General features: G+C 49.1%; 1 protein-coding gene across 1 annotated transcript in view; it reads left to right on the plus strand.

Moving 5' to 3' along the window:
- Positions 1-558: 558 nt before the first annotated feature.
- Positions 559-23,262, plus strand: part of LOC126930353 (voltage-dependent L-type calcium channel subunit alpha-1C-like) — a 62,455-nt gene continuing 39,751 nt past the window's right edge. Inside the window, exon 1 of the mRNA XM_050747226.1 lies at positions 559-1,238. Coding sequence (XP_050603183.1) covers positions 1,190-1,238 — 49 coding nt within the window. The 5' untranslated portion in view covers positions 559-1,189. The remainder of the gene's footprint in view (positions 1,239-23,262) is intronic.

Consider the following 23,262-nt stretch of genomic DNA (forward strand, 5'->3'; position numbering starts at 1 on the left):
ATCACGGAATCACGGCTCATTTTGCCGTTTTGTTCGGTGGCCCGATCCGAAACCAGACTCTGGTCGTTGGGCAAATTGTATTCCTCCTCCTTGGAATTCCGCTCACAGAGGCCTTCCCGGCGTGGCCGGCCCAGCAGGGACGCGCCGCCGCAGCTGAGGAGAGAACGCGGGCGGGGGGCTGCAGGCCGGCGCGGGGGGCGCGACGCCGCCGGCGGGGCGCGAGGGGGTGTGTCCGCGCCGCGGCCACCGCGGCCACCACGGCGGGCGTCCGGGTCCCTCGCGCGCCTCGGCCTCCCCGGGGGCTCCTCACGCCGCCCCTCGCCCGCCGGCGGCCGGGGCCTGCTCCCCTTGACGTCATGCGGGCCGAGGGCTCGCTCGGGCGGCGTTGCCGCGGGCGCCGAGAGGGGGCCCAACTTCGGGCTCCAGTCCGCCGCCGTGCGCCCCGCGCCGTGCGCCCGGCTCCCTGCGCGCCGCCGCCGCCACATCTGGAAGCGTTCAGCGCGTCTGCCTCCGGCGCGCCGGGCGGGCGGGCGGGCGGCGCGGGGCAGGGGCGGGCGCGGGCGCGGCGGGGCTGGGCCGGGGGGAGTGAGCGCGGCGCTCTCGCGCGCCCGGTGTCTCCCTCTCGCTGCCTCTGCAGAAACAGCTCCTGCCAGAGCGGCGCTCGGCGCGGCGCGGCGGGCCCGGAGCGGCGGCGGCGGCTCTTCCTGCCTCCGCGCCCAGGAGTTGCCGGCTCCCTTTGACAGCAGAGAGCCGGGCAGGGGCCTCAGGAGGACTCGCCGGCAGTGGGCAGAGGCGCCTCGGCCCCTGCCGGCCCAGGCGGGCCCCGCGCGCCCCCCGCCCCTCCTTTCCGCCTCTTCTCGCCCTGCCTCTCCCGATTTATTTTTTCAAATGGTGTAGCCGCCAGAGGTGCGGTGCTCAATTCTTGGAAGGGGCCCGGATGTACTGAGGATGCATTACAATTTCACTCGAGGAGGCAGTAGTGGAAAGGAGCAGTTTTTGGGGTTTGATGCCATAATGGGAATCAGGTAATCGTCGGCAGGGAAGAAGAAACACTGCAGACCACGGCTTCCTCGAATCTTGCACGAAAGCCGCCGGCCTCGGAGGAGGGATTAATCCAGACCCGCTGGGGGGTGTTTTCACATTTCTTCCTCTTCGTGGCTGCTCCTCCTTTGAAAACCATTTTTGGTCCATGGTCAATGAGAATACGAGGATGTACATTCCAGAGGAAAACCACCAAGGTAAGGCTGGACCCCGCCGCCTCGCCGGGGCTCCCTGCCTTCTCCACCGGGCTCCTGCTCTCCCCGCGCTCCCCGAGGCCCCGGGGTCGGTCCCTGCAGAGTGGCCCGGGGCCGCGTCCGCCAGGGGCGCCTCCGCCTCGTCGGAGCGCCCGGGAGCCCGGCGGGACCGGGGCCCGAACCGCCGCGCGAGACGGAGCGGAAAATTCCCGCCCCTCCCCCCCCGGGCCCCAGCTTCTCCAGAGCATGTGTTTCCTATGAAATTCCAGGCGAGGGGGGAAAAGTTCCCCAAGTGGCCGCCGCCGCCTCGCTTTCTCGCGTTCGCCTGGAGAGCCCGGCTGCCTGGCCAGCCGCGCGGGGGGCAGAGGGCGCCGGCGCCGCGGAGCCCAGAGGCCCGGGGTCCCTCGCCCGGCTCGGGGCGCGGCTGGGAGCGCGCGCGCGCGCACCCCGCGCCGGCAGAGCCCGGCGCCCACGGCCGCCCCTGGGGCGCCCTGGCGCTGCCCGGCGTCCACTCTGGTCCAGGCGCCCCTGCCCTGGGCGGCGCGCTCCAGGTGGCGGGTGGGGGCGGCGGTGCAGATGTGAGCCCCAGCGCGCCCCTCTCGCTCCCCCTCCGTCGGTCCCCTTCTTCCTCTCTCCCTCCCTCCTCCGCCGCTCACCTACACCCACCCACCTCTCCACTGCCGTTGACCCCGAGCGCGCCCACGCCGCGTGTGTTCTCATTCGCACCCATATGTGGGCTAGCACCTGAGGATGGAAGCGGCGAGGAGCCGGGCGGTGTGTGGGCTTTGCTGTTTCGTGTTTGAAGGGGATCATGGAAGGGTGTGCCTGGCTCACGCGGCTCCATACTATTGCCCAGTGTTTTCCGAGCATCTCCATCCTTGGCCGCAAGTGTCACCAGCTCCCCCTGTGATGGTGAAAGGCAGTCAGGTAACTCCCTACTTCCTGGAAACTTTCTCCCTCGCCGCTCTCCCCCCATATTAACAAGTTATTTTCTTTGACGTTGCTCAGCATTTAAGGTTTTGAGGCGGGGGAGTGCGGACAGGGTGGTCCCTCGGGGCTTTCTGGCAACCTCCAGGCGTGACATCTCTTTCTTCTCGCCACTGCTCTCTCTCTCTCTTTGGTGTAGTCTCGCCCTTTTCTCTCCCAGTTCCCGGAGCCTCCCTGTTTCCACTCTTCCTCTTCTCTTGCCCTGAAAGCCTGTCTGTCACTGCTGGTCTCTGTTCTTCCCTGGGTTCTTCCAAGTGATCCTCCGAAGACCAGCCTGGTGGAAGGAGTTGTCTCCAGGTCTTTCTGTCCAGCTTTTCCCCTCTGTTTGCTCCCAGCTCCACCTTCTGGGGACAGGGCCTTCACTCTTTAGAGCCAGAAGCTGCCAGCCGGCCTGCCTGGTCTCCATCTCTCCTGAGACTGATTTTGGGGCCAGTCTTCTCTGCTTTCCAGCATGGGTGGCAGCATGGGGATTTTGGCCTCCTTTGGAAGAAAGAATCTTGTCAAGGGTCATGGGTTCTGGGGTGAGACAGGACTTCGGGGTCACAAGGGCAGCGTCCATGTTTGGATTTCTCTACTGGTGACCCCATCCCTCACCTGCTCCCCTGTCCCTTCTGTAGCTGATGGGGTAGTGAATGGTTTAGGAGGGAGGGAGGGAGACACAAAAGAGAGTGGTATTTGTGAAGAGTGGGGATGCAAGATGACTCCCCTCCAGGTTCTGAGACTGCGTGCTTTACCCACCTCCTCAGTCTAAGCAGCATTGAAGAGGCGAGCTCTGTAGTATTGCCCTAAGTATCACTGTCAATGGCAATGTACTGTGGTAATAATAATGATTATTCACAGGATGATAATCGTAACTAGTTTACAAGGACTCCTCTTAGGGCAGGATTAAACCCCTTCTGATCCCATTTCCTTACTGTGGTTGTTTTCTTTTGCCCCTTTGCGTCTCAGCATCTCCCCGCCGTATGCTGGGAACCGACATTAAAAGTAGGAGTGCCAACCCCAGAGAGGTTCCTGAGAAAGGTAGAGGGGAAGGGAGCAAGGGAACCAGTGGCTGAGAGCTCTACCTTTCCAGCAACATGCCAACAAACACTATGGCAACCTGAATTCCAGTTCTCTCCCTTGAAGCTGCAGTGATTATATAATTCATGGGAGCAGTTTTGCCTCCATTTCTAGATGCGGTTCCCAGGTGGAAGAGCACCAAGATCCCTGTCCCCCCTCTGCTCTCCATCTTCTCTTCTTTAGTTGGTTGGCATTGCCCAGGTTTTTGGGGTAGGAGAGGGGAGGAGGGTGGTGGAGGCGGGGAAGGCAGACCTAGAAGAGGATGAACATTGACAAGGAAGAGGTTGCTGTGGCTAATCACTAAAGGGAGTGGGTGAGCTGTAATAGGGGTTAGAGTTTCAGGAGACAGAAGAGGAGTCTAGGACTGCCTCAGAAGATCAGTAATGGTGACGAACCAAAGAGTCGAGAACCAAAAAAGTTGCCAGTGGCCGGGGCTGTGCATCCGTCTCTTCCCAACATACTCCAAGACATGGAATGCACCAGTCCTTGCACCCTCACCTTTTCTGTGGAGTGTGTGCATGTGTGAGAGTGTGTGTGTGTGTGTGTGTGTGTGTGTGTGTGTGTTTTGAGGGTTGAATAGGAGACTGGAGGTCAGTGCCTGGGAACAGCCTGGAAGTTCATGGAAGGACGAGCTTCTGACCCTGGGTTTCAGGCTGGAGTGGCACACTCAAGCCTTGCCTCGCCTCTGGTGCCCTGTCTGCTCTGGGCCTGTGCCAGCCTCCCACTTTTCTGGGCTGATTTTCCATTGCAGGCTCCAGCTAGCAAATGAGTGTCTTAATAGTCAACCATTGAACAAATAAAACACCAGAATGTCCCTTATCTGCTAGAGACAAGGCAGAGGGGAGAAACATGTGTTCTCAGAGTGAAGACACACTGTGCTTTTCTTTTAACTACTTAGCAATTCAGTAGAGTAAGAATCGCTGTAATAAGGTAATAATAATAATGATCACAGTTAACTTTCTTTACAAATGGTCAGAGAACAATGTTGCTCGCACATCAGCTTGAGCAGGTTAAAGAAAGCTGTGGCGTTAGCTTTGCTTTTTCTTGATCCTGCATGGAGAACACTGGAGAAAAGGGGCTTTTGGAGTTCAGCATATGATTCCTACTATTGGTCAGGTACTTTTTAGTGTTTCAGAATATGACAGAATATATTAAAAAGAGTCAAGTTTTCATTATTTCCATAGAATACACACTAACAGTATTTATGTGTGTGTGTGTGTGTGTGTGTGTGTGTGTGTATACACGCATGGAATAAGGAAAAGCTGTTTAAAATAGATCACACAAGAGGCTAATGCCCTTCAGGGACCTGGGGTGTTGAGAGGGGAGTATTGATAACGCAGTCTCCTAAGACTGTTTAAACATTTCTTCTTCATAGTAAAGGGAGACTTGTTCTTACAGGTAGATGCTGCAGGCAAAGTGCTTTGCAAATGAAATGATGAGCCATTAGCCCCCTGGGACCATGTCTGGGTCTTGGCAATGACCTAGGACTCTTTAATTTTTTCCTCAACTAAAACTGCTTGAGTTGGGTTCTTCTGTAAGACCTACCAAAGGGGTCCAAGGAGCATACCGAATGGAGATTTCGAGGCCCAGCTAATCTTTGGATCCCTGCTTCCTAGGACTGGCCGCTGCTCAGTCCAGGGCCTTGATGCAAGGTTGAACAAATCAATGCCTGTGTGAATGAATGAATGCGACCTGGCCAGACCTGCAGTAGATGTGGCTTCTGCCTCTTCCAGTAGGTGGCGCCACAGGGCTTAGGAGTCAGGAAAGGGGCTTCAGGGTCCGGCTGGTGATGAAAGGTGTAGGGGGAGTTTGGAGCTTGTGACCTGTTGGAGCTGTGCTGCTTTCATCAGGCCCACACCTGCCCTGGCACAGGCAACCCAGAAGACCAGTGTGTCTCCACACTGGAGGCCCTCGCGGCATCACGGAGGGACCCAGGTCCCACAGTGACCTCTCCACCCTGTTGTGGTGAAAACCCCTTTGGAGACCCCCCAGTCCATTGCAGGCTCTTCCCACAGCCGTCTGTTTCCTCCCAGCACAGACTGCATCCCGCCGAGCCTGGAGGGAGCCTTTTGGGTAAATCGCCGAACTGGGTATGGCCGTATGTGAATTTTCTCCCTGATTTTTCGCTGATGGTTTAGTAACCGGAGGGCCCGGTGGTGCCCAAGCCCAGTGGAGCATGGGGTGACCTGAAGCCATGGGATCTGGGAACCCAAACCTGGGCAGTCACGAAGCTTGTCAGCCAAAGGCAGGAAGACGTTTTCCTAACTTTAATAGGGAAAAGAACACAGAAACAACCGGGTGCACTTCACAGTTGATTTCCGTTTGTGAGTCTGCCTGGGTCTCCTGCTGGGTAATGGCAGAAAAGCTCAGGAGATCCAGGTTAGGAAGTAACTGAGATTTGTTCTAATTTCCAGTGATGTTTTCCAGCGCCTGGCATTTTCTTTTCCGTTCCTTTCTTCACTTGGTTTTCTTAGTTGCGTGGCAAGTTCCATGAGGTCTGAGAAGCCCTTGGCACTGTATTAAGAAGGGGTGAGTGGCTGGCAGCACTTTCTTCCTTTTACAGTAATTCCTCCCGCCTGACACAGCAGCTACTTGTTCTGTAGGAGGTACAGGTCAGCCGGCGTCATCTCACCTCTTCCTTGCCGGGACCCTGAAATCAGTGCTCAGCATTCAAATTCAGCAGACAGTTGTATTCTCCAATATGGACTACAGAAAGCTGATAGACTGTTTGGGAAACACCTGGAGACTTAACAACAAGCCTAATGAACAAAATAATCACACTGATTTAGTCTGTTTCTAGATTCCATCCTCACAGTTGCCTAGGTTAATGTTGGGCACTGTGGAGGAGAACAGAAGATTGGTTAAAAAAAGGCATGGGGAATTGTTTTGCAACATATCAGGTGCTAAATATTTAGCGACATAAGTGCTAAACATTCTGATAATGAAATAACACTCTGAGCCGTGGCTGTCATTATTAAAATAATTTAGTAAACACCTGTTTACATGTACCTCAAGGTTAGATACCGCGTAAAACAAGGAAAAGTGACAGGATCCCTCGGGGAAGATGGAATGGAATGTTTTTCAGTGCCATTTCAAAGTGGGGTGTGTAGACTTAAACTGAGCCCCCTGTGGGAAAAGCAGAATGGAAGGCTGAAATAATGAATGCCATCATTTGAACCTAAACCTGGGCGTTCCAGAAGAGCTCTTCTCTGTTTTAGTTCCCAGACGGGGTGCTTATTTGTTCAAGACCAGGCTTTCCTGAGCCCATGTACACACGGGCCTGGACCAGGCGGGAGGACCCTCTTGGCTTCTGTAGTTGAGGAACCCCTGGAGGCAGCTGTTTATCACGGCAGGAAGGGAAGTGGGCGCATTCTCTACTGCCCCCTTTCCCCTGCCGAATTCAGGCAGGACCCGCGCAGGTCCCTGGAGAACCTTGCTTCCGTGTTCTGTGTGGACAGGACCCCAGCTGGGAGATGGGGAACCCGGGATGACCCCACAGAAAAGCAGAGCTGTGAGATGGCTGGAGCTTCCAAGAGCTGAGGTGCAGAAGATGAGGGGAAGCCAGAGGAGCCCCAACCCACTAGGGTGTCTGGGAGGGTTTGGGGAGCAAGGTCATTGGGGCAGTCATTTACTCGCTGTGGCACTGAACTGAATTTAAGTAGGGATTGTAGGGACTGTAGGAGAGAAGTTTGGGCCTGGAGCTCAGGAGTCAGACAGAGGTTGAACATAGACCCTTCCTTCCCCGGAAGCCGAGGGAACTAGAGGAAGGGTTCATCTGGCTGAAGCAGAGGGTGAGCAAAGCGAGGGTTAACTGGCAAGAAACCTGAACCTCTCAGCCCCTCCGCTCCCCAAAACCCCACAAAACAGTTCTCTCCAAAACACCCTCACTTTCAAATGGGCTTCTTGTGCTATATACCCTTTGTATATAGGGGGCGGGAGCTAGGCTCTGGTTCTTTAAAGGGTTTGTCAAACAGAGAATAAATGTAATGTGTCTTTGGGAATTTACTTTCTAGGATCAGGACATTTTATGGGTAAAGGAACCTTAGAGACAATCCTCATTTCCAGTCGAGAAAACGGAGGCCCCTAAAGGGTCACCGAGGCAGGGATGTAACTAAATACAAGCTCTTCAGTCTCTTTATCCTCCTGCTTTTACCACACTTGGTGCTGGCTCCCTGAGAGAGCCTTGTTAGTGCTTCTGGCTAAATTTTGCTTGGTAGATCTCTCAACCTCTCTATTCTTCCTCCCCCTGCCTCCACCTTTGTACTGCCTTAAAATAATTTCTGCGATGTTAGATTTAGGAATGGAGTTGGAAGGGTGGGGTGGGGGAAATCTATCATTGGAAAGGTTTAAAAATACTTTCTTAGACTACAGAGTAGAAGTTCATACATGTCCACAAGAAACTCCTGCAAAATTCAGATCACGATTTTGTCTGCAAACAGATCTGCCTCTAAGCCTTTTTTATTTGCTCACTTCCTCTCGGCCCCAATCTAGGCTTGTTTCAGCCCCTTTGCGAGAGTGGGATGGGGATGGGAAGCCAGGCTGTGCTGGTGAGCTGCTAGGGACTTCATGGACCAGCTGGCATTACCAGTAACCGGGGTACATGGACCAGCTGGCATTACCAGTAACCGGGGTACGGACACACAGATTAGCCCCAGGGTAGAGACTGTGAACAGGCTGCCACAGACTCCACCTGAGCTGGGCGAACAAGGGCATCTTTCTGTTCGCATGTCAGGGCTGGTCTCCTAGGACCCCCGGCCTACTCCCAGGAGACATTCTCAGCCCATGGAAGAGAATCACCAGGACCTGCTTCTGGCATTCCCATCTTCTTTGAAGTGTTCATTGGCTGACTTGTTTGATACTCTTTCAAGTCATCTCCAAGAAACTGGAAGGCCTCTGAGACTGACTCGATCTGGCTTGAAGACGGAGGCATGAGCCAGGCTCATGCGTAGAGATGTGGCCTTTGAGTTCCCTGGAGGAAGCCACCATTTCAGAACATAGTGTTGTGATAATTTCATGAAATATTCAAGCTGCCAATTTGCCAACAGGGGTTTCTTTTAATATACTCGGCTACACTTGGTGTTGCCCGCTTGAACCTAGCTGAAAGGAAAATAAAATAATCTTGTCTCCTGTCCTTTGGAGAACCAAGCCAAAATCTAGACAGTAAATGAATGTTCTTCTCCATATTGCCTGTGGGCAGAAATGTTGACTTGATTACTCAATTAAGCTCTGTTTACTTTATAACCATTGTGTCATGTTCAGTCATTTATATTCCTTTTTTTCTTCCAAAATAATCTAGGTTGGGCTAAAACCTTTCAAAGACATTAACAAAAGTAACAAAGTGAATAGCTAAAGAATAAATAAGGCTGTAGGCTAGAGAAATGACTTGGGTCTTGGGTCACATTCTTTGACTTGATCTCTTTCTCTGAGAGTTCAGAAGGAATCAAATCCCCCTTTTTTTTTTAATCTGTAAAGTGGAGATAATCATCCATATCCAATTCACTTCGTAGGGCAGCTGTGAGGATCCAAATGGGAGAATGAGTGTGTATCACTGTTCAAACATCAGCTAGTCTTTTTCTCCCCATCAGAGAGCAGAGCACCCGAGTTTGGAAAAGCAACACCATGAAGTAACATTCGCAGCATTTCGAACAACTTTGGAGGTGGTGTTGGAGGGCTGACATTATTCAATATTTTAAAGGTGAAAATGTAAAACAAAGAGAAACCAGAGTCTGAGGTGGTCTGACTGATACCAGAATAATCAAGGAGGAAGTGAACCATTGGTTGACATGGGCCTGGTATTTTGCCCTCCAGAGAGTCTAGAAGCCTGTGGCCAGTAGGCTCCCAGGACAGTGGAGCCAAGTGAACTGCTGCTGTTTCCAAGCTGAGGGTGAGGACGTGGGGATGCATGGTTCCCAATGCCCGGCAGCCGTCCCCCTGCCATGCTGCTGACCCCTCACTGCCACCACACATGGCTGCCTGCCTTCGGCCTCAAGTCCAAAGCCATGCTGGCTGGAAGTCCTCTGATGGCCTGAATATCTGAAAATAGGGCCATTGAGGGCGGGAAGGACACCACCTGGCAAACCAGTGTCTCCTCCCTTTTGAACGTGAATTCCCCAAACCGAAGCACAACTTCCCAGTACAGGAGGACGGGCTGGAAAATAAAACTTTGCTTCACAAGTAAACTTTGGGTTTGGAAAATAAACTTATTTATTTTTTCATAGCAGAAGTGCTGCAGGTTTGGAGATAGAGGGAACAGTTCTGTGCAGCTCCCTAAGACACTGATCAGAATAGGAAAGGGCTTTACAGTCTAAGTGACAGGATTAGTTTTAGTTCCCAAAGCAAAAATAATCCCATCATCAAAAAGTAAGCGTCTCTACTAAAAAATACAAAAAACTAGCCGGGCGAGGTGGCGGGCACCTGTAGTCCCAGCTATTTGGGAGGCTGAGGCAGAATGGCGTGAACCCGGGAGGAGCTTGCAGTGAGCCGAGATCCGGCCACTGCACTCCAGCCTGGGTGACAGAGCGAGACTCCGTCTCAAAAAAAAAAAAAAAAAAAAAAAAAAAAAAAAAAAAAGTAAGCTGGGAAACTTGCACATTTGTTTGCACCTTGCTCTACCCCCAGCTCTGGTCCTGTGATCTGTGGAGCCATATATGTTTTAATTTTTATCTAAAGAATAAAAGCTATATTGAGGTATAACATCTACCTTTTTATAACTTTAAAATGGAGCAAGAGTAATAGCCACCATTTATTGAATGCCTGGCATGTGTCAGGCAATATTCTTGGTGCTTCATGTGCTTAATATGTTTTATCTTTACACTAATCCTACCACGTGGGTATTAATTATATTTTTTAGATAAGGAAACTGAGGAACAAAGATCTTAAGCAATGTGGCCACAGCCACCCAGACAGTGTTGGGGCTGGAAATTAAATTCAGGTCTGTCAAAACATTTGTTCTTTCTGTTACTTCTCCCCATGGGGAAGAGCAGAAAGAGGAGCCCACTATCCATCTATCCTGGGAAAATGACCTTGTCCTCGCCTTCTGGAACCTTGGCTTAGATTTGCCTTGTGGAAGCTCAGAGCAGGAATCCTTGTTCTTACTTGATGGCTGTATGTGGTCCCGGTACCCCACCTCCCCTCCTGGTCCCATCCTCTGGCTTTCCCCTCATTCCCAGGGTTTCTGCCAGGGCCCTCCTTGAGTCTTCAGATGTCCTCATAGGCCTTCACAGACCACCTAGGTCAGTATATCTTGTCTCTCGGGGGACCCCTTTGTAGGATGGCCTTGCTTCACCACCCATTCTTGGCACATTTTCTCAGTCACTCCCGCCTGGAAAACAGACACTCTCCATTCTCCAGCGAGATTCCTGTGAGTCCCAGGGACCGTCCCTGTCTCTCCATTCTCAAACGGGATTCCTGTGAGTCCCAGGGACCGTCCCTGTCTCTCCATTCTCAAACGGGATTCCTGTGAGTCCCAGGGACCGTCCCTGTCTCTCCATTCTCAAACGGGATTCCTGTGAGTCCCAGGGACCGTCCCTGTCTCTCCATTCTCAAACGGGATTCCTGTGAGTCCCAGGGACCATCCATGTAAGCTGAGCTCTCCAGACTTCATGCATTATTTATTTACTTATTTTGAAATAGCAGCTTTGTTGAGGTATAATTCACATACTGTAAAATTTACCCCTTTTGATGTGTACGATTCAGTGGTCCACCTAGTTCCCCAATATTTTCATCACTCCCCCAAAAAAACCCTTTACCCATTGGTAGTCACTTTTCATTCCCCTCTCTCTCCAGCCCTTGGCAACCATGAATTTACTTTCGTCTTTATGGATTTTCATGCATTATTGACAGCAGTAGTAATTCCTTGTTTTTGTTTGTTTGAGGCATAGTCTCGCTCTGTCACCAGGCTGGAGTTCAGTGGCACGATCTCGGCTCACTGCAGCCTCCGACTCCCTGGTTCAAGCAATTCTCCTGCCTCAGTCTCCTGAGTAGCTGGGACTACAGGTACCCGCCACCACGCCTGGTTAATTTTTGTATTTTTAGTAGAGACGGGATTTCACCATGTTGGCCAGGATGGGTCTCGATCTCCTGACCTCTTGATCCACCTGCTTGGCCTCCCAGAGTGCTGGGTTTACAGGCGTGAGCCACTGGGCCCGGCCAACAGCAATAATAATTCTACAGTTGGAGTTTGCTGTGTAGTCTGACTGTTGGCAACATATCTCACAAATTTCAGACCTAGATAGGTCATAGCAATCTGCATGATAAATGATGAAATTGAAAGGAAGCACGTGAAATTGGTTAGGGAGCTGGCTGTCATTTGGAGGTGGGATTAAGCATTTTCTTTCAATTACACAAGAAAGTGGTTTTAGCATTTTTCAAAAGTATCTCAGCATAATGTCTTCAAGGTTCATCCATGTTGTACCATGTGTCAGGACTTCGTTTTTATGACTGAATAATATTTCATTGAAAGCACATGCCACATTTTGCTCATCCATTCTTCTGTTGATGGACATTTGGGTTTCCACCTTTTGGCTATTGTGAATGGTGCTGCAATGAACACCAGTATTCAAGGATCTATTTGAGTCCATTTTTAATTATTTTGGGTTTACCTAGGAGTGAAATTGCTGGCCCTGCAATATGACTTTTTAGCTTCAAGAGTCCACTTCCTTGTGTAGTGCCCCAAGTTTGAAGCCCGTGTAGATGAGACTACAGCGTTAGGAAATCCTATTGTGTCAGTAGTGAGGGTTTGGTATTTACTGTGGGCTCACAGTTCCTATATCAGAAATTTGACTTTAATTGGTGTTTCACAATCTGACAGCTGCCTTTTGATGAGGAGTGACTGATACTGCCTCTGTTCAAAACAAAACAAAACAAAAAAACAAAAAAACAAATACTGTCTCTGTACCACACAGTTCAGCGTTCACCTCGTTGCTGACCTGGCTTTGCAACTCAACAGGAAATTGGTATTTGGCAAGACAAAGCTATTTAGTCTGTCTCTGTCTCTCCCTCTGCCTGTGTGTCTTGTCCAGGAGCACCCATGCCTGTGGTTAGAGATGTGGGCCTGATAAGCCTGAGGACTGTGGTAGAGGGTGGCTCCCCCCATGTGTGGCTGGGCCGAGTCCTCCCTGGACTGTGTGGGGGAGGCTGCTCTGTGCTCTGTGCTGGCCAGGGGCTGCCTGCCCTGCCTCAGGCACGACTGATTAATGAGGGATCTTTGCCTTCAGCCTGAAAGTTGCCTTCAGGGGGGAAAAGCAGCTCCCCAGGGCTCTCACCTGCTCCTCACACATCTAAAGTCTAGGCAAGAAAGGCAAAAACGTGAGAAGAAAGGTAAATAGTCCGGGGAGAAAATCAGGAAAGGAGGAAGGAGAGAAGGAAGCGAGCAGCGGGTAGACAGCCAGGGGAAACAGCAGCACGTGGTAGGCTCTTGGCTGTGGATTGATGCCCCAGTTAAATGACTCTGGAAGCCTCTTCTCATTTGGGATGGGTGTTTTCTTGGTAATCATTTTACCTAAGAGTGGTAATATCATCAGCTGCATTTCTGTCTTAGCATGCTGAACTCTGCTAATCTGAGGAAGAAACAAACACAGACACGGATGCCTCGGCTGAACCCATTAATCAGAGACTGGGGTATGGGCAAAAAAGCACACAGGCTCACGGAGGTGTGTGAAGCTCAGAAGACTTTGCACTTTGAAGGCCAATGCACTTAATTTTTTTTTTTTTTTTTGAGATGAAGTCTCCGAGTCTCGCTCTGTCGCCCAGGCTGGAGTGCAGTGGCCGGATCTCAGCTCACTGCAAGCTCCGCCTCCCGGGTTTACGCCATTCTCCTGCCTCAGCCTCCCGAGGTAGCTGTGACTACAGGCGCCCGCCACTTCACCTGGCTAGTTTTTTGTATTTTTTAGTACAGACGAGGTTTCACCGTGTTAGCCAGAATGGTCTCGATCTCCTGACTTCGTAATCCGCCCGTCTCGGCCTCCCAAAGTGCTGGGATTACAGGCTTGAGCCACCACTCCCGGCCCAATGCACTTAATTTAATCCAACCTACTATGAGTAAATTCCTCTCCTGTGGGCTCTGCCCTCACACCCCCTCACTGGCCCTGTTCACAGGTCCATCTGGGCCACTGTCCAGAGCTGGAATGTTGCATTTCTCCAAGGTGGAAGCTTCTGTTGCCATATCTGGCTGCCTGAGACATCCTGGGGATTCGAGCTCTACATCCAAGTGGATTTCAGTGACTCAGAGCTCATATTTGGTCTGCCATGAATAGGATCTTGTGCCTCTGGTTTTTAAATTATTTAAAAGGCAAAAATTTTGACCTATGCCCAGCTGTCTGAAAGACCAGGAGATAAGAAGCCTTTTCTAGGATAAATTGACTGTGAAATATCTCTGAAGATGGAATGTCTCATGCCAGTTGTGATGAAAACAATTCTAGATAGTTTTTTTTTTTTTTTCCTCCAGAATAGGAATGGTTAGTCATTAACAAAAAGTGATTGAGCATCTGCTATCTGCAAGGCAGTTTGCTTATAGGATCTCTGGATTCAAGAGTACCTTCAAGGTTATAGCCCTCAACTATCCCTTCCTTCAAGGGAAGTATCTATTCTACTAGGAGGTGAGATGCATGCCTAGACACGCAGACACCCACAACTGTAACAAAAGGTGGAATCTGCTGGGTGTTACAAGGATATAAAGGTAAAGGCTCACAGATTTAAAGAAGAAGGGTGATATGGAAAGATGGAATAAATGGAGGACGTGTTACATGGAGGTTGTGACTGAGCTGAACCTTGAAGGGTGGACAGAAATGGGGTGGAGAGGAGAGGTGCACATTCCCAATAGAAAGGATGGGATGGCCTGTAATGTATTCACAGGGATGTGCATTGAATTTCAAAGGAGTAGTGAGTTGAGTTTGGCTGGAGCAAGGTTTTGCAAGGGGGGAGAAGTGAGAGAGAAGGTTGGAATGGCAGGAAGGGGATAATGCGTGGAGCACGCCGTATTGGGCTGAAGAGTTTGCGTGGCGTTTGGTAGGCAATGGAGGGCCGTTTGAAGTGTGTGAGTGGAGAGAGAGTGTACTCAGAGCAGCTCTTCCAGGCAGCAGAGGCTAGAGGATGAGGTAGGGGAGTCGAGGCTGCAGGTAGAGGGGCAGTTCTGAGGCTGTTGCCACTGTCCAGGCGAGAGAGGGAAGGAGTGATTTTCCCGGCAGAAAGCCAGAGACAAGGGAGCCCCGTGCTGTGATCTGGATGGGGAGGGTAGAGGTTGTCTTCGGAGGCAAGTAGAAGTTGCCCAGCATGCATGCAGAATTACAGTTCTGTCTAAGAAGGTGCTATTTGAAGCTGTGGAGATGGAGCCATTAGGGAGAGAGAGCAGAGGGAAGGAAGGATGGAGAGCTGAAGACAGACAGGAGGAGGGTAAAATGGAGGAGACTGTGACAGAGCAGTCAGGGAGGTGGGGGGAGAGCTACTACTGCAGGGTCTGGAGGATCAGGGCAGGAGAACGTTTCCAGGAAACTGTCATTGCTGAATGGGGTCGTGGAAGGGAAGATGGGAACTGAGAAGCCCACTGGATTGAATGATTGGCTTGGAGAGTGGGTTCAGATGACTGTTGTCCAGCCCAACTGTGCAATGCTGAGGTGTGATGGTTTTGAAGTCGGGGCAGCACATGGGGACCACTCTTTCAAGAATTTTGGCTGTGAATAAAAGGAGAAGGGAGGGATTTGTTGGCACATGAGAGATTGGAAATGCAAGAGAGGGGAGCAGATTGGGAAGCAGGCAGTAGGCAGTGGCATTGGGGATGGGAGTGGAAGCCCCAACCCCAGCAAAGGAGGTAGCGCTCTCTCTTCAGAGGCAGCCATGCAGTAAAGCAGGGGATGAGGAAATGGAGAGGGGTATGGGGGGAGCTGGAAAGGAGGACAGGAGAGGTCTCAGGCAGGGGTGCTGAATGCTGGGAGGGATGAGGCACCTGGAGTGGGGCCTGAGCTTGAGGAGACTGGAAGAGGGAACAGTCAGTGGGAAACACTGTGAGACACCCAGAGAAATCCGCAAGGGTGCGCAGGTTCCAGAGGGCACCGGCCAAGGTCTGGAAGCATGAGTTAGGGGCCAGGAGTGATTGGCGTTCCTAGAGAAAGCTTCCCCAGAAATGAGTTTGGCAAAGTGAGACAGCTGCTGAGTAGGTCTGGGGGCAAAGGGTTCTAGCTCTGTAAGGAGGCGTGCCAAGCTTGAGCCGGTGTGGGAGAATCGAGGTGGCCAATGGGATGCAGGAGCCAGGATGCATAATTTTAGTGGGAGTCAGGGAGTCTGAATCCCCCAGCCTACCTCCATCCCAGGTGGATTAGTCATCAGAATAGCCGGTGGGCCCCTTGAGCTCTGAGTGGATGCATAAAGGGCCAGGTGGGCTTCCTTTGGGGAGCATAACAGGAGGAAGATGGCAAAAGCCTGGGTGGTGGAGATGGTGGCAGTTTAAGGATGTGGGCTTAGGATTGTGGACTAGGATGCGTGTGTGTGTGTGTGTGTGTGCGCGCGCGCCTGTGTGTGTGTGTGTGTGCCTGTGTGTGTGTGTGCGCCTGTGTGTGTGTGTGCCTGTGTGTGTGTGTGTGCCTGTGTGTGTGTGTGTGTGCCTGTGTGTGTGTGTGTGCCTGTGTGTAACAGTAGGCACATGAAGACAAACTTTACTGCTTTCATGGTTTGGCCTCCAGAGGGTCTTCTGGGTGCTGACACCAAAGCAGAGAGAGAGCTCGTAGTGTGGAGCCCTGAGGTCATATTTGTAACATGGATGGAAGGAAGTAGGGGATGTGAGGACTGGTGGAGGTGGACCTGAGACACCAGGCTTCCCACAGACTGTCTTAGGCATCAAGGACAAGGAACCTGCACTGTTAACCCCAGTCAGGGCACAACAGTAGAGAGGAGGAGTGATAGGGCAATCGAGACCACAAGTGCCAACCTCAGTACACTCGCTGGGAGAACACTTACCTTCACACTCTTCCCACCCCTGTCTCTCCATACCCCTCCATCCAAACCAAGCCCAGCTTCCCAGCCTATGATACTGGCTCTCTGGAGAACCAGTTAGCCTTTGTGGAGTGTTAAGCCCTGCGATTTTATATCCTTATAATTATATCAGAATATCAAATTCCTGAGAACAGAACATTTTATTATTTTTTTCTTCATCCTCTCCCCTGTTATAATCCCACAAGAAAAATGTTACAAACCACTGGAAAGCCTCTGGTTGGATCCCATTTGAGCTTTGCAATGCCTAGATTTCCCTGTAATCAAGAAAAATATGATATCCTGAATGTTTCATGAAAGGATGTGAGTATTTGGTGCCAAGGACAATAACACTCTTTGAATGCCATGGAAATATGTTCTGCTGAGTGGCTCTGAGCTTACCGTGGGTGCAGGAAGGTGTGAATGACCAGGAGGTACCCCCTAGACTCTGCCTGAGTCCCTGTCACATATGTAGAGGACTCTGGTGGGGAGCGGTCTGGTGTGGGGGTTGTGAGTGGCCTGGAGGCCTTTCCGAGAGGCAGGCAGAGAGGCGGTGGCTGCAAAGGCCTAGTGTCTCTGATTTGGGGATGCTGGTCTTCTGCACCTCACTCAAATTCTCTGCAGCAGCCAGAGCCCCTGCATCCGTTCTTATATGTTGGCATTGTTCCCAAAGGAGGCACAGTTGTTGACTTCTCATAGATGCCAATTTGCATGATGTTTGGAGTATTAGCTTCTCATGGTGAAATGCATAGACAGTCCAGTGGCCCCAAGTCCTTGCCTTTGTTCTTCCATTTTTGGCTAGGGAAATAGCACTGGTCTTCTGTGTGCCTTGCCTGGAAACAGTGTGTTATGGCAGCCCTCATAGGAGTTGGCATGGCAGGCCCTGTGGCCACCATCTCACCCTGTCTGGCCTCATCTGGAAACCTACTTGCAGAGTTTGGCCTTATTCTGATGAACCTCGAGGGCAGCAGTGACCCCAGCTTGATCTCTTGCTGGGTCTGGGCAACAAAAGGCTTTGGGATTTTTCCTTTTTTCCACTCCAGTGAAACTTAGGCAGAATGCAGTGTTTTCCTCTGAGGGTATCAGTTGGGGAATGAACTCAGAGTCCAGATGGACAGGGTTCCACAGTTCCAGCTGCTGCCACATTCAGACAACTGGTCCTCTGCATTTCTTTGGAGTTTGACTTGGCTCTAATAAAATGAAGGAGAAAGAAAATTTTGAGGAAGAAAATGACCAGAAGAAGAATGTCCTTGAGTTGGGGGAAGCCATGGAATGGGCTGGTTTCTCGAGAAGTGGACTCAGCTCTTCTTCAGAGACCTGTAGACATCACAGCCTGCGGTCCCATGCATCCTTGGCCCTCAGACTGGCACAGCTAGCACTCCTCCTAATGATTTTTCCTGGGTCTGTCTGAAAGAGAAAAGATAAAATGGCAATCAGGGTCATCAGCTTACATCTTTCAGACCCAGAAGGAAATGAACAGAAAATTTAAACCAAAGATGGAACGTTATGGAAAGGTTCCTCTAACACTTGGGGGCCAAACCCTTATAAGTTATTTGACTTGCATGTAGTGGGTGTGCATGTACATGTGTGAATGTGCATTCGTGTGTGTCAGACAGAAGAAGCAGGGAGGAGGAGAGAGCAGTGTGACCGAGTTTGTAACCCCTGAAAGACAGCATGTTGTCACAAGATACAGCCATATCTGGGGGCAGGAATTTATGTTTAGATGTATTGTCATCTGTCACATTGACACTTTGATCAAACCATGTAATTTTCCCATGTCTAGGATTCTGCTTCTGACCTTCCCACCTTATGAATCTATTTATTCTTGTAACCCTATTTATAATGACTGTTGCTTGAGTATTTCAAAAGGATTGATGGAAATATGGCAGGAGAAAACTTTGTATCTGGTCCTTTTTGTACTATCAGCTGCATTGGGACATTATAGCATAGGCTTAAATGCTTAAAGAGTATTTATTTTCTTTTCTTTTTTTCTTGAAACATGGCATCACTCTGTTGCCCAGGCTGGAGTGCAGTCATCCAATAATGACTCACTGCAACCTCAAATTCCTGGACTCAAGCAATCCTCCCAAGTAGCTGGGACTGTAAGTGTCTGCCACTATGTCCGGATACATTTTAAATTTTTTGTAGAGGCAGGGTCTCACTATCTTTTCCAGGCTGGTCACAAACTCCTGGCCTCAAGTGATCCTCCTGCCTTGGCCTCCCAAAATGCTGGCATTATAGGCTTAAACCACCATGCCCAGCCTTAAAGAGCATTTCTGAGCTAAGTTCACACTAAGAAAGAATGTCTTGGGGGTGGAGCGGGAAGAATATAAAACAGTGCTGCTCCATGACTTCAAAAATAGTACCAGGGACAAAGGACTTTAGGTTTTAAAGGAATGGGGATGTCCCACATTTCCATAGCCTTGCATATGAAACTACTGAGAGAGTCTTGAATTGGGGACGCTTTATCTTACTTGTGGTAGATGTGACTAAGAAGTCACACCCATTTTCAAAAAAGTCTTTGAGAGGCAGCTTTATTGCATCTTGCATTCCTTTTCTTCTTTCTGGGTTTCTTTCCTTAGCACTGAAACATATATTTTGTAGTTCTTTCAGCAATGGTCTATGAGTGGTAAACTTCCTCAGTCTTTGTCTGAAATTTTCTTTTATTCCTTTTGGCTTCTCATTCTAGAATGATAGTTTAGTCACATACAGGATTCTGTGATAGCAGTCTGTCTTCAGTGGTTTAAAGATGTTCCATTATCTTCTGGGTTCTATTGTTGCTGATGAGAAGTCTGCTGTCAGTCTAAATGAATAATCAATATTCTGATTTTTGAAAAGATATATTAGTGTTATGCAGTTTTACAGTGGTGTGTTAATTACATAGACTAAAAAAATATTGCTGGGAGTTGGTGAGATACTTCAACTTGAGGATTCATATCACTCACTGGTTCTTAGTCATTATCTTTCTTTCTTTTTCTTTCTTTCTTTCTTTCTTTCTTTCTTTCTTTCTTTCTTTCTTTCTCTCTCTCTCTTTCTTTTTTCTTGTCTATTTCTTTCTTCTCTTCTCTCTTTTCGCTCCTTCCTTCCTTCCCTCCTTTCTTCCCTCTCCTTCCTTCCTTCTCTCTCCTTCCTTCCTTCTTCCTTCCTTCTCTCTCTCCTTCCTTCCTTCCTTCTTTCTTTCCTTTTCCTTCCTTCCTTCCCTCCTTCCTTCCCTCCTTCCTTCCCTCTCCTTCCTTCCTTCTCTCTCCTTCCTTCCTTCTTCCTTCCTTCTCTCTCTCCTTCCTTCCTTCTTCCTTTCCTTTTCCTTCTCTTCTCCTTCCTTCCTTCTCTCCTTCCTTCTCTCCTTCCTTCCCTCTCCTTCCTTCCTTCTCTCTCCTTCCTTCCTTCTCTCTCTCCTTCCTTCCTTCTTCCTTTCCCTTTCCCTTCCCTTCCTTCCTTCTTCCTTTCCCTTCCCTTCTCCTTCCTTCCTTCCTTCGTTCCTTCCTTCCTTCCTTCGTTCCTTCCTTCCTTCCTTCTTCCCTTCCCTTCCCTTGCCTTGCCTTCCCTTGCCTTCCCTTGCCTTCTACTGCCTGCCTGCCTTCCTGCCTTCCTCCTGCCTTCCTTCTTCCTTCTTCCCTTCCCTTCTTCTCCTTCTCCTTCTCCTTCTCCTTCTCCTTCTCCTTCTCCTTCTCCTTCTCCTTCTCCTTCTCCTTCTCCTTCTCCTTCCTTCCTTCCTTCCTTCCTTCCTTCCTTCCTTCCTTCCTTCCTTCCTTCCCTTTCCTTCCCTTTCCTTCCCTTTCCTTCCCTTTCCTTTCGACAGGGTCTCACTTTGTTGCCAAGGCTTGAGTACAGTGGCACAATCTTGGCTCACTGCAGCCTTGACCTCCCAGGCTCAAGCAATCCTCCCACCTCAGCCTCCTGAGTAGCTGGGACTACAGATATGCAGCACCATGCCCAACTAATTGTTTCATTTTTAGTAGAGATGAGATGAGGTCTTGCTCTGTTGCCAAGGCTGATCTTGAACTCCTAAGCTCCGGTGATCATACCACCTCGGCTTCTTAAAGTGCTGGGATTACAGGCATGAGCTACTACCGCTCCCAGCCTCATGATCTTTTCAAATATTATCTCTCCCCTAGTCACTCTATGTTATTCCCCCTGGAACTCTATTATTAAAACATGTATTGATCTTCCTCATTTTACTCTTTCTTTTAAATGTTCTTTCATATTCTATATTTTGTTTTCTATCCTCTGCTACATTCTGGATACTTTCTTCTGCTTTGCTTTCCAGTTCACCAGTTTCCTCTTCATTTGTATCTGCTGCTTAGTCTTTAAATGCATTTGCAATTTCAATGACATTTTATTCCTAGAATTTCTACTTTTTCAAATATTTTAGTTTTTACATAGAGTATCTTTTCCCCTTTATAATTTCTATTGTGAATGAATTCACAATATGTGCATGAATTCTCCATTCCTTGGTGCTCTGAGCATGGCCTGCCATAGTGCCAGAACTGGAAATTTGAACCTGTGTTTTAGAGACCACTAATAATACTTCTGCTACCATCCCAAGGATGTTGTGAAGACACATGAGATAATGGATGTGGACATGCTTTGAAAGTATTTGTATATTTACTGGAAAGGGGTTATAATTAATATACCTCTGCTTGGCTTGTTAAATAATTCTCTCTTGAATTTAATAAAGCTATATTTGTAAGGCGAAACTACAAATTTATGCAACAAGATTATATATATACACAAACATATATACACACACATATATACATATATGTATGTATATACGTATATATACACACACATATATGTATATGCGTGTGTGTGCGTGTATATATACGTGTATATGTATATGTATATATGTATTTGGAGACTGAGTCTCGCTCTGTCACCTAGGCTGGAGTGCAGTGATGCTATCATGGCTCACTGCAGCCTCCGCCTACTGGGTTCAAGCAATTCTCCTGCCTCAGCCTCCTGAGTAGCTGGAACTTTACAGGTGCACGCTGCCATGCCTGGCTAATTTTTTTGTATTTTAGTAGAGACGGGGTTTCACCGTGTTGCCCTGGCTGGTCTTGATCTCCTGAGCTCAGGCAGTCCGCCCACCTTGGCCTCCCAAAGTGCTAGGATTACAGGTGTGAGCCACTGCACCCGGCCTGACAAGATAATATTTAATAACTTACCTCATTTATTGCCTCCTGTTCATGGCACCTATTGATTTCTAGTCTGTTCGATGGAACTTACTTATTTACAGAGTGTTTTAAACATTCAAGATGTTAGTCCATGGTTTTTCCTTTTCAATGTTTTGGTATATAATTTGATATAAGAGGTATACATTAGATCTACATTAAAATATATTTTTGGTACATTAGGTATCTGTTAGGTAAATTAGGTTAGGTATATTGGGTATATGTCAGGTATATTAGGCTAACTCATTCTACTGCTTTCATTTAGGGAACCAAAGACAGGGCAGACTGTCAATCAACAATCAATCAATCCATGTTAAATGTGTGCTTACCGTGAGCTTGGCACTGCGATGGCCTTTGGCAGAGGGCATAACCAGGCATAACCAATTTTGACAGCCATGTATTAAGAGTCTACTAGATACCAGACAGACGCAGTGGTAGATATGTTGATGAATAAAACAGATGAGCATCTGCCGTGCTAGAGCTGACAGTGGGGCCACCGGCTGGAAGTGCATCACACGTTCTCTGTGGTGGCAACACAGGCCATTGTTAGACCAAACTTGTTTGAGAAGTGAGTGAATCTTTCAGCTCTGAAAGTCTTGTTCTGTTTTCTATGGAGCTCCAGTGCACAGGCAGATACCCTGATCCATCAAGGACTAAGTGCTTAAAAAAATGTAGTCCAAGAGATCAGCAGCTTTTGGTATAAGGGGGTCAAAGACAGGATGAAACATGGTATTTTGTGAGGTTGAGTGGCTATCTCTGTCACTGGAGTTTGTCTTTGGTTGTCATCTTACAACTTCTGTGCCCTTCCATTGCTGTGGAACGTTCTCACTTCACCCTCAGGGGTCTAGGGCTCTTCCCTTGTATCTCTCCTTCCCTCTGCCGAAACATGCCCACAGAGAAAGGGCCCTTGCTGCACTGTTCTTGCTCATCCTCGCAGTGCAGTGCTGGCTGTGTCTTGGAGGAGCTGGGCTGGCCCTCCAGGGCAACTTTGCCAGGAGAAAGCAGAGGTGGGAGGACAATGGTCTTTAGGATGCAGCCGAAAGCCCCGCCGGAGCAGAGCCACCTGGAACCTGCTCAGAGGGAGGCTGGAATCAACTGTTTACATTTTTGTATACATTTAAGTCATTTTGTCTTCCCTCTGAAGTATTTGCATGTTCAGCCTTTTCTCTAATTGTGAAATGAAAGACTTTGTCTCCTTTCCAGGAATTTCAGGCATCAGCAAATAAGTTCAGGAGGAATTAGTCAGATGAAAATCATTCTGTGGATGGTTTTGCCGAGTCTATGACTTCCAGTTACATCCGGCAAAGGAGAAATCTAAGATGACAAATAGATTTCAGACCCTGTGTGGATTCAGGACTGGTTGTGGCCACCTGGAGGGCTGTGTTGAAAGGATCCTGAACCATTGCGTAAGGAACTAGGGGAAAGTGTTCAGTGATGGATTAGTGATGTCTGCCATAGGCCTAGGCAGGAGTGAAGGCAAGTGGCACAACTGCATTTTTGGCCATTCCTCAAAGAGCCAGAGAGGTGCTTATCTCCATCAAATAGCCAATTCAATGAAAAAAAAATCTGCTGAAGTATGTGTTAGGATAATGTAGGAAAAAGCATCTACCCATTAAATAATTATATTCTTCCCTTTTTATTCAGCTAGGTTGGTAAATCATAGACATATTTTTAAAGGGGAATTAATCTGAGAGCTTCTAATTTCTGGTCTAGCTTTCCTGAAGAAGTCAGTAAATAGTACTTTATAGTTTTACTGCACCTTCATTCTAAGGATTTTTCAAAACATCTCACGCATGTTGTGTCATTGCATTGTTTACTTGACCCCATGACAGATTTATTTCCAGCATACA

This window comes from Macaca thibetana, chromosome 11 (genome assembly GCF_024542745.1).
Source record: "Macaca thibetana thibetana isolate TM-01 chromosome 11, ASM2454274v1, whole genome shotgun sequence".
In the NCBI taxonomy this organism is placed as follows: Eukaryota; Metazoa; Chordata; class Mammalia; order Primates; family Cercopithecidae; genus Macaca; species Macaca thibetana.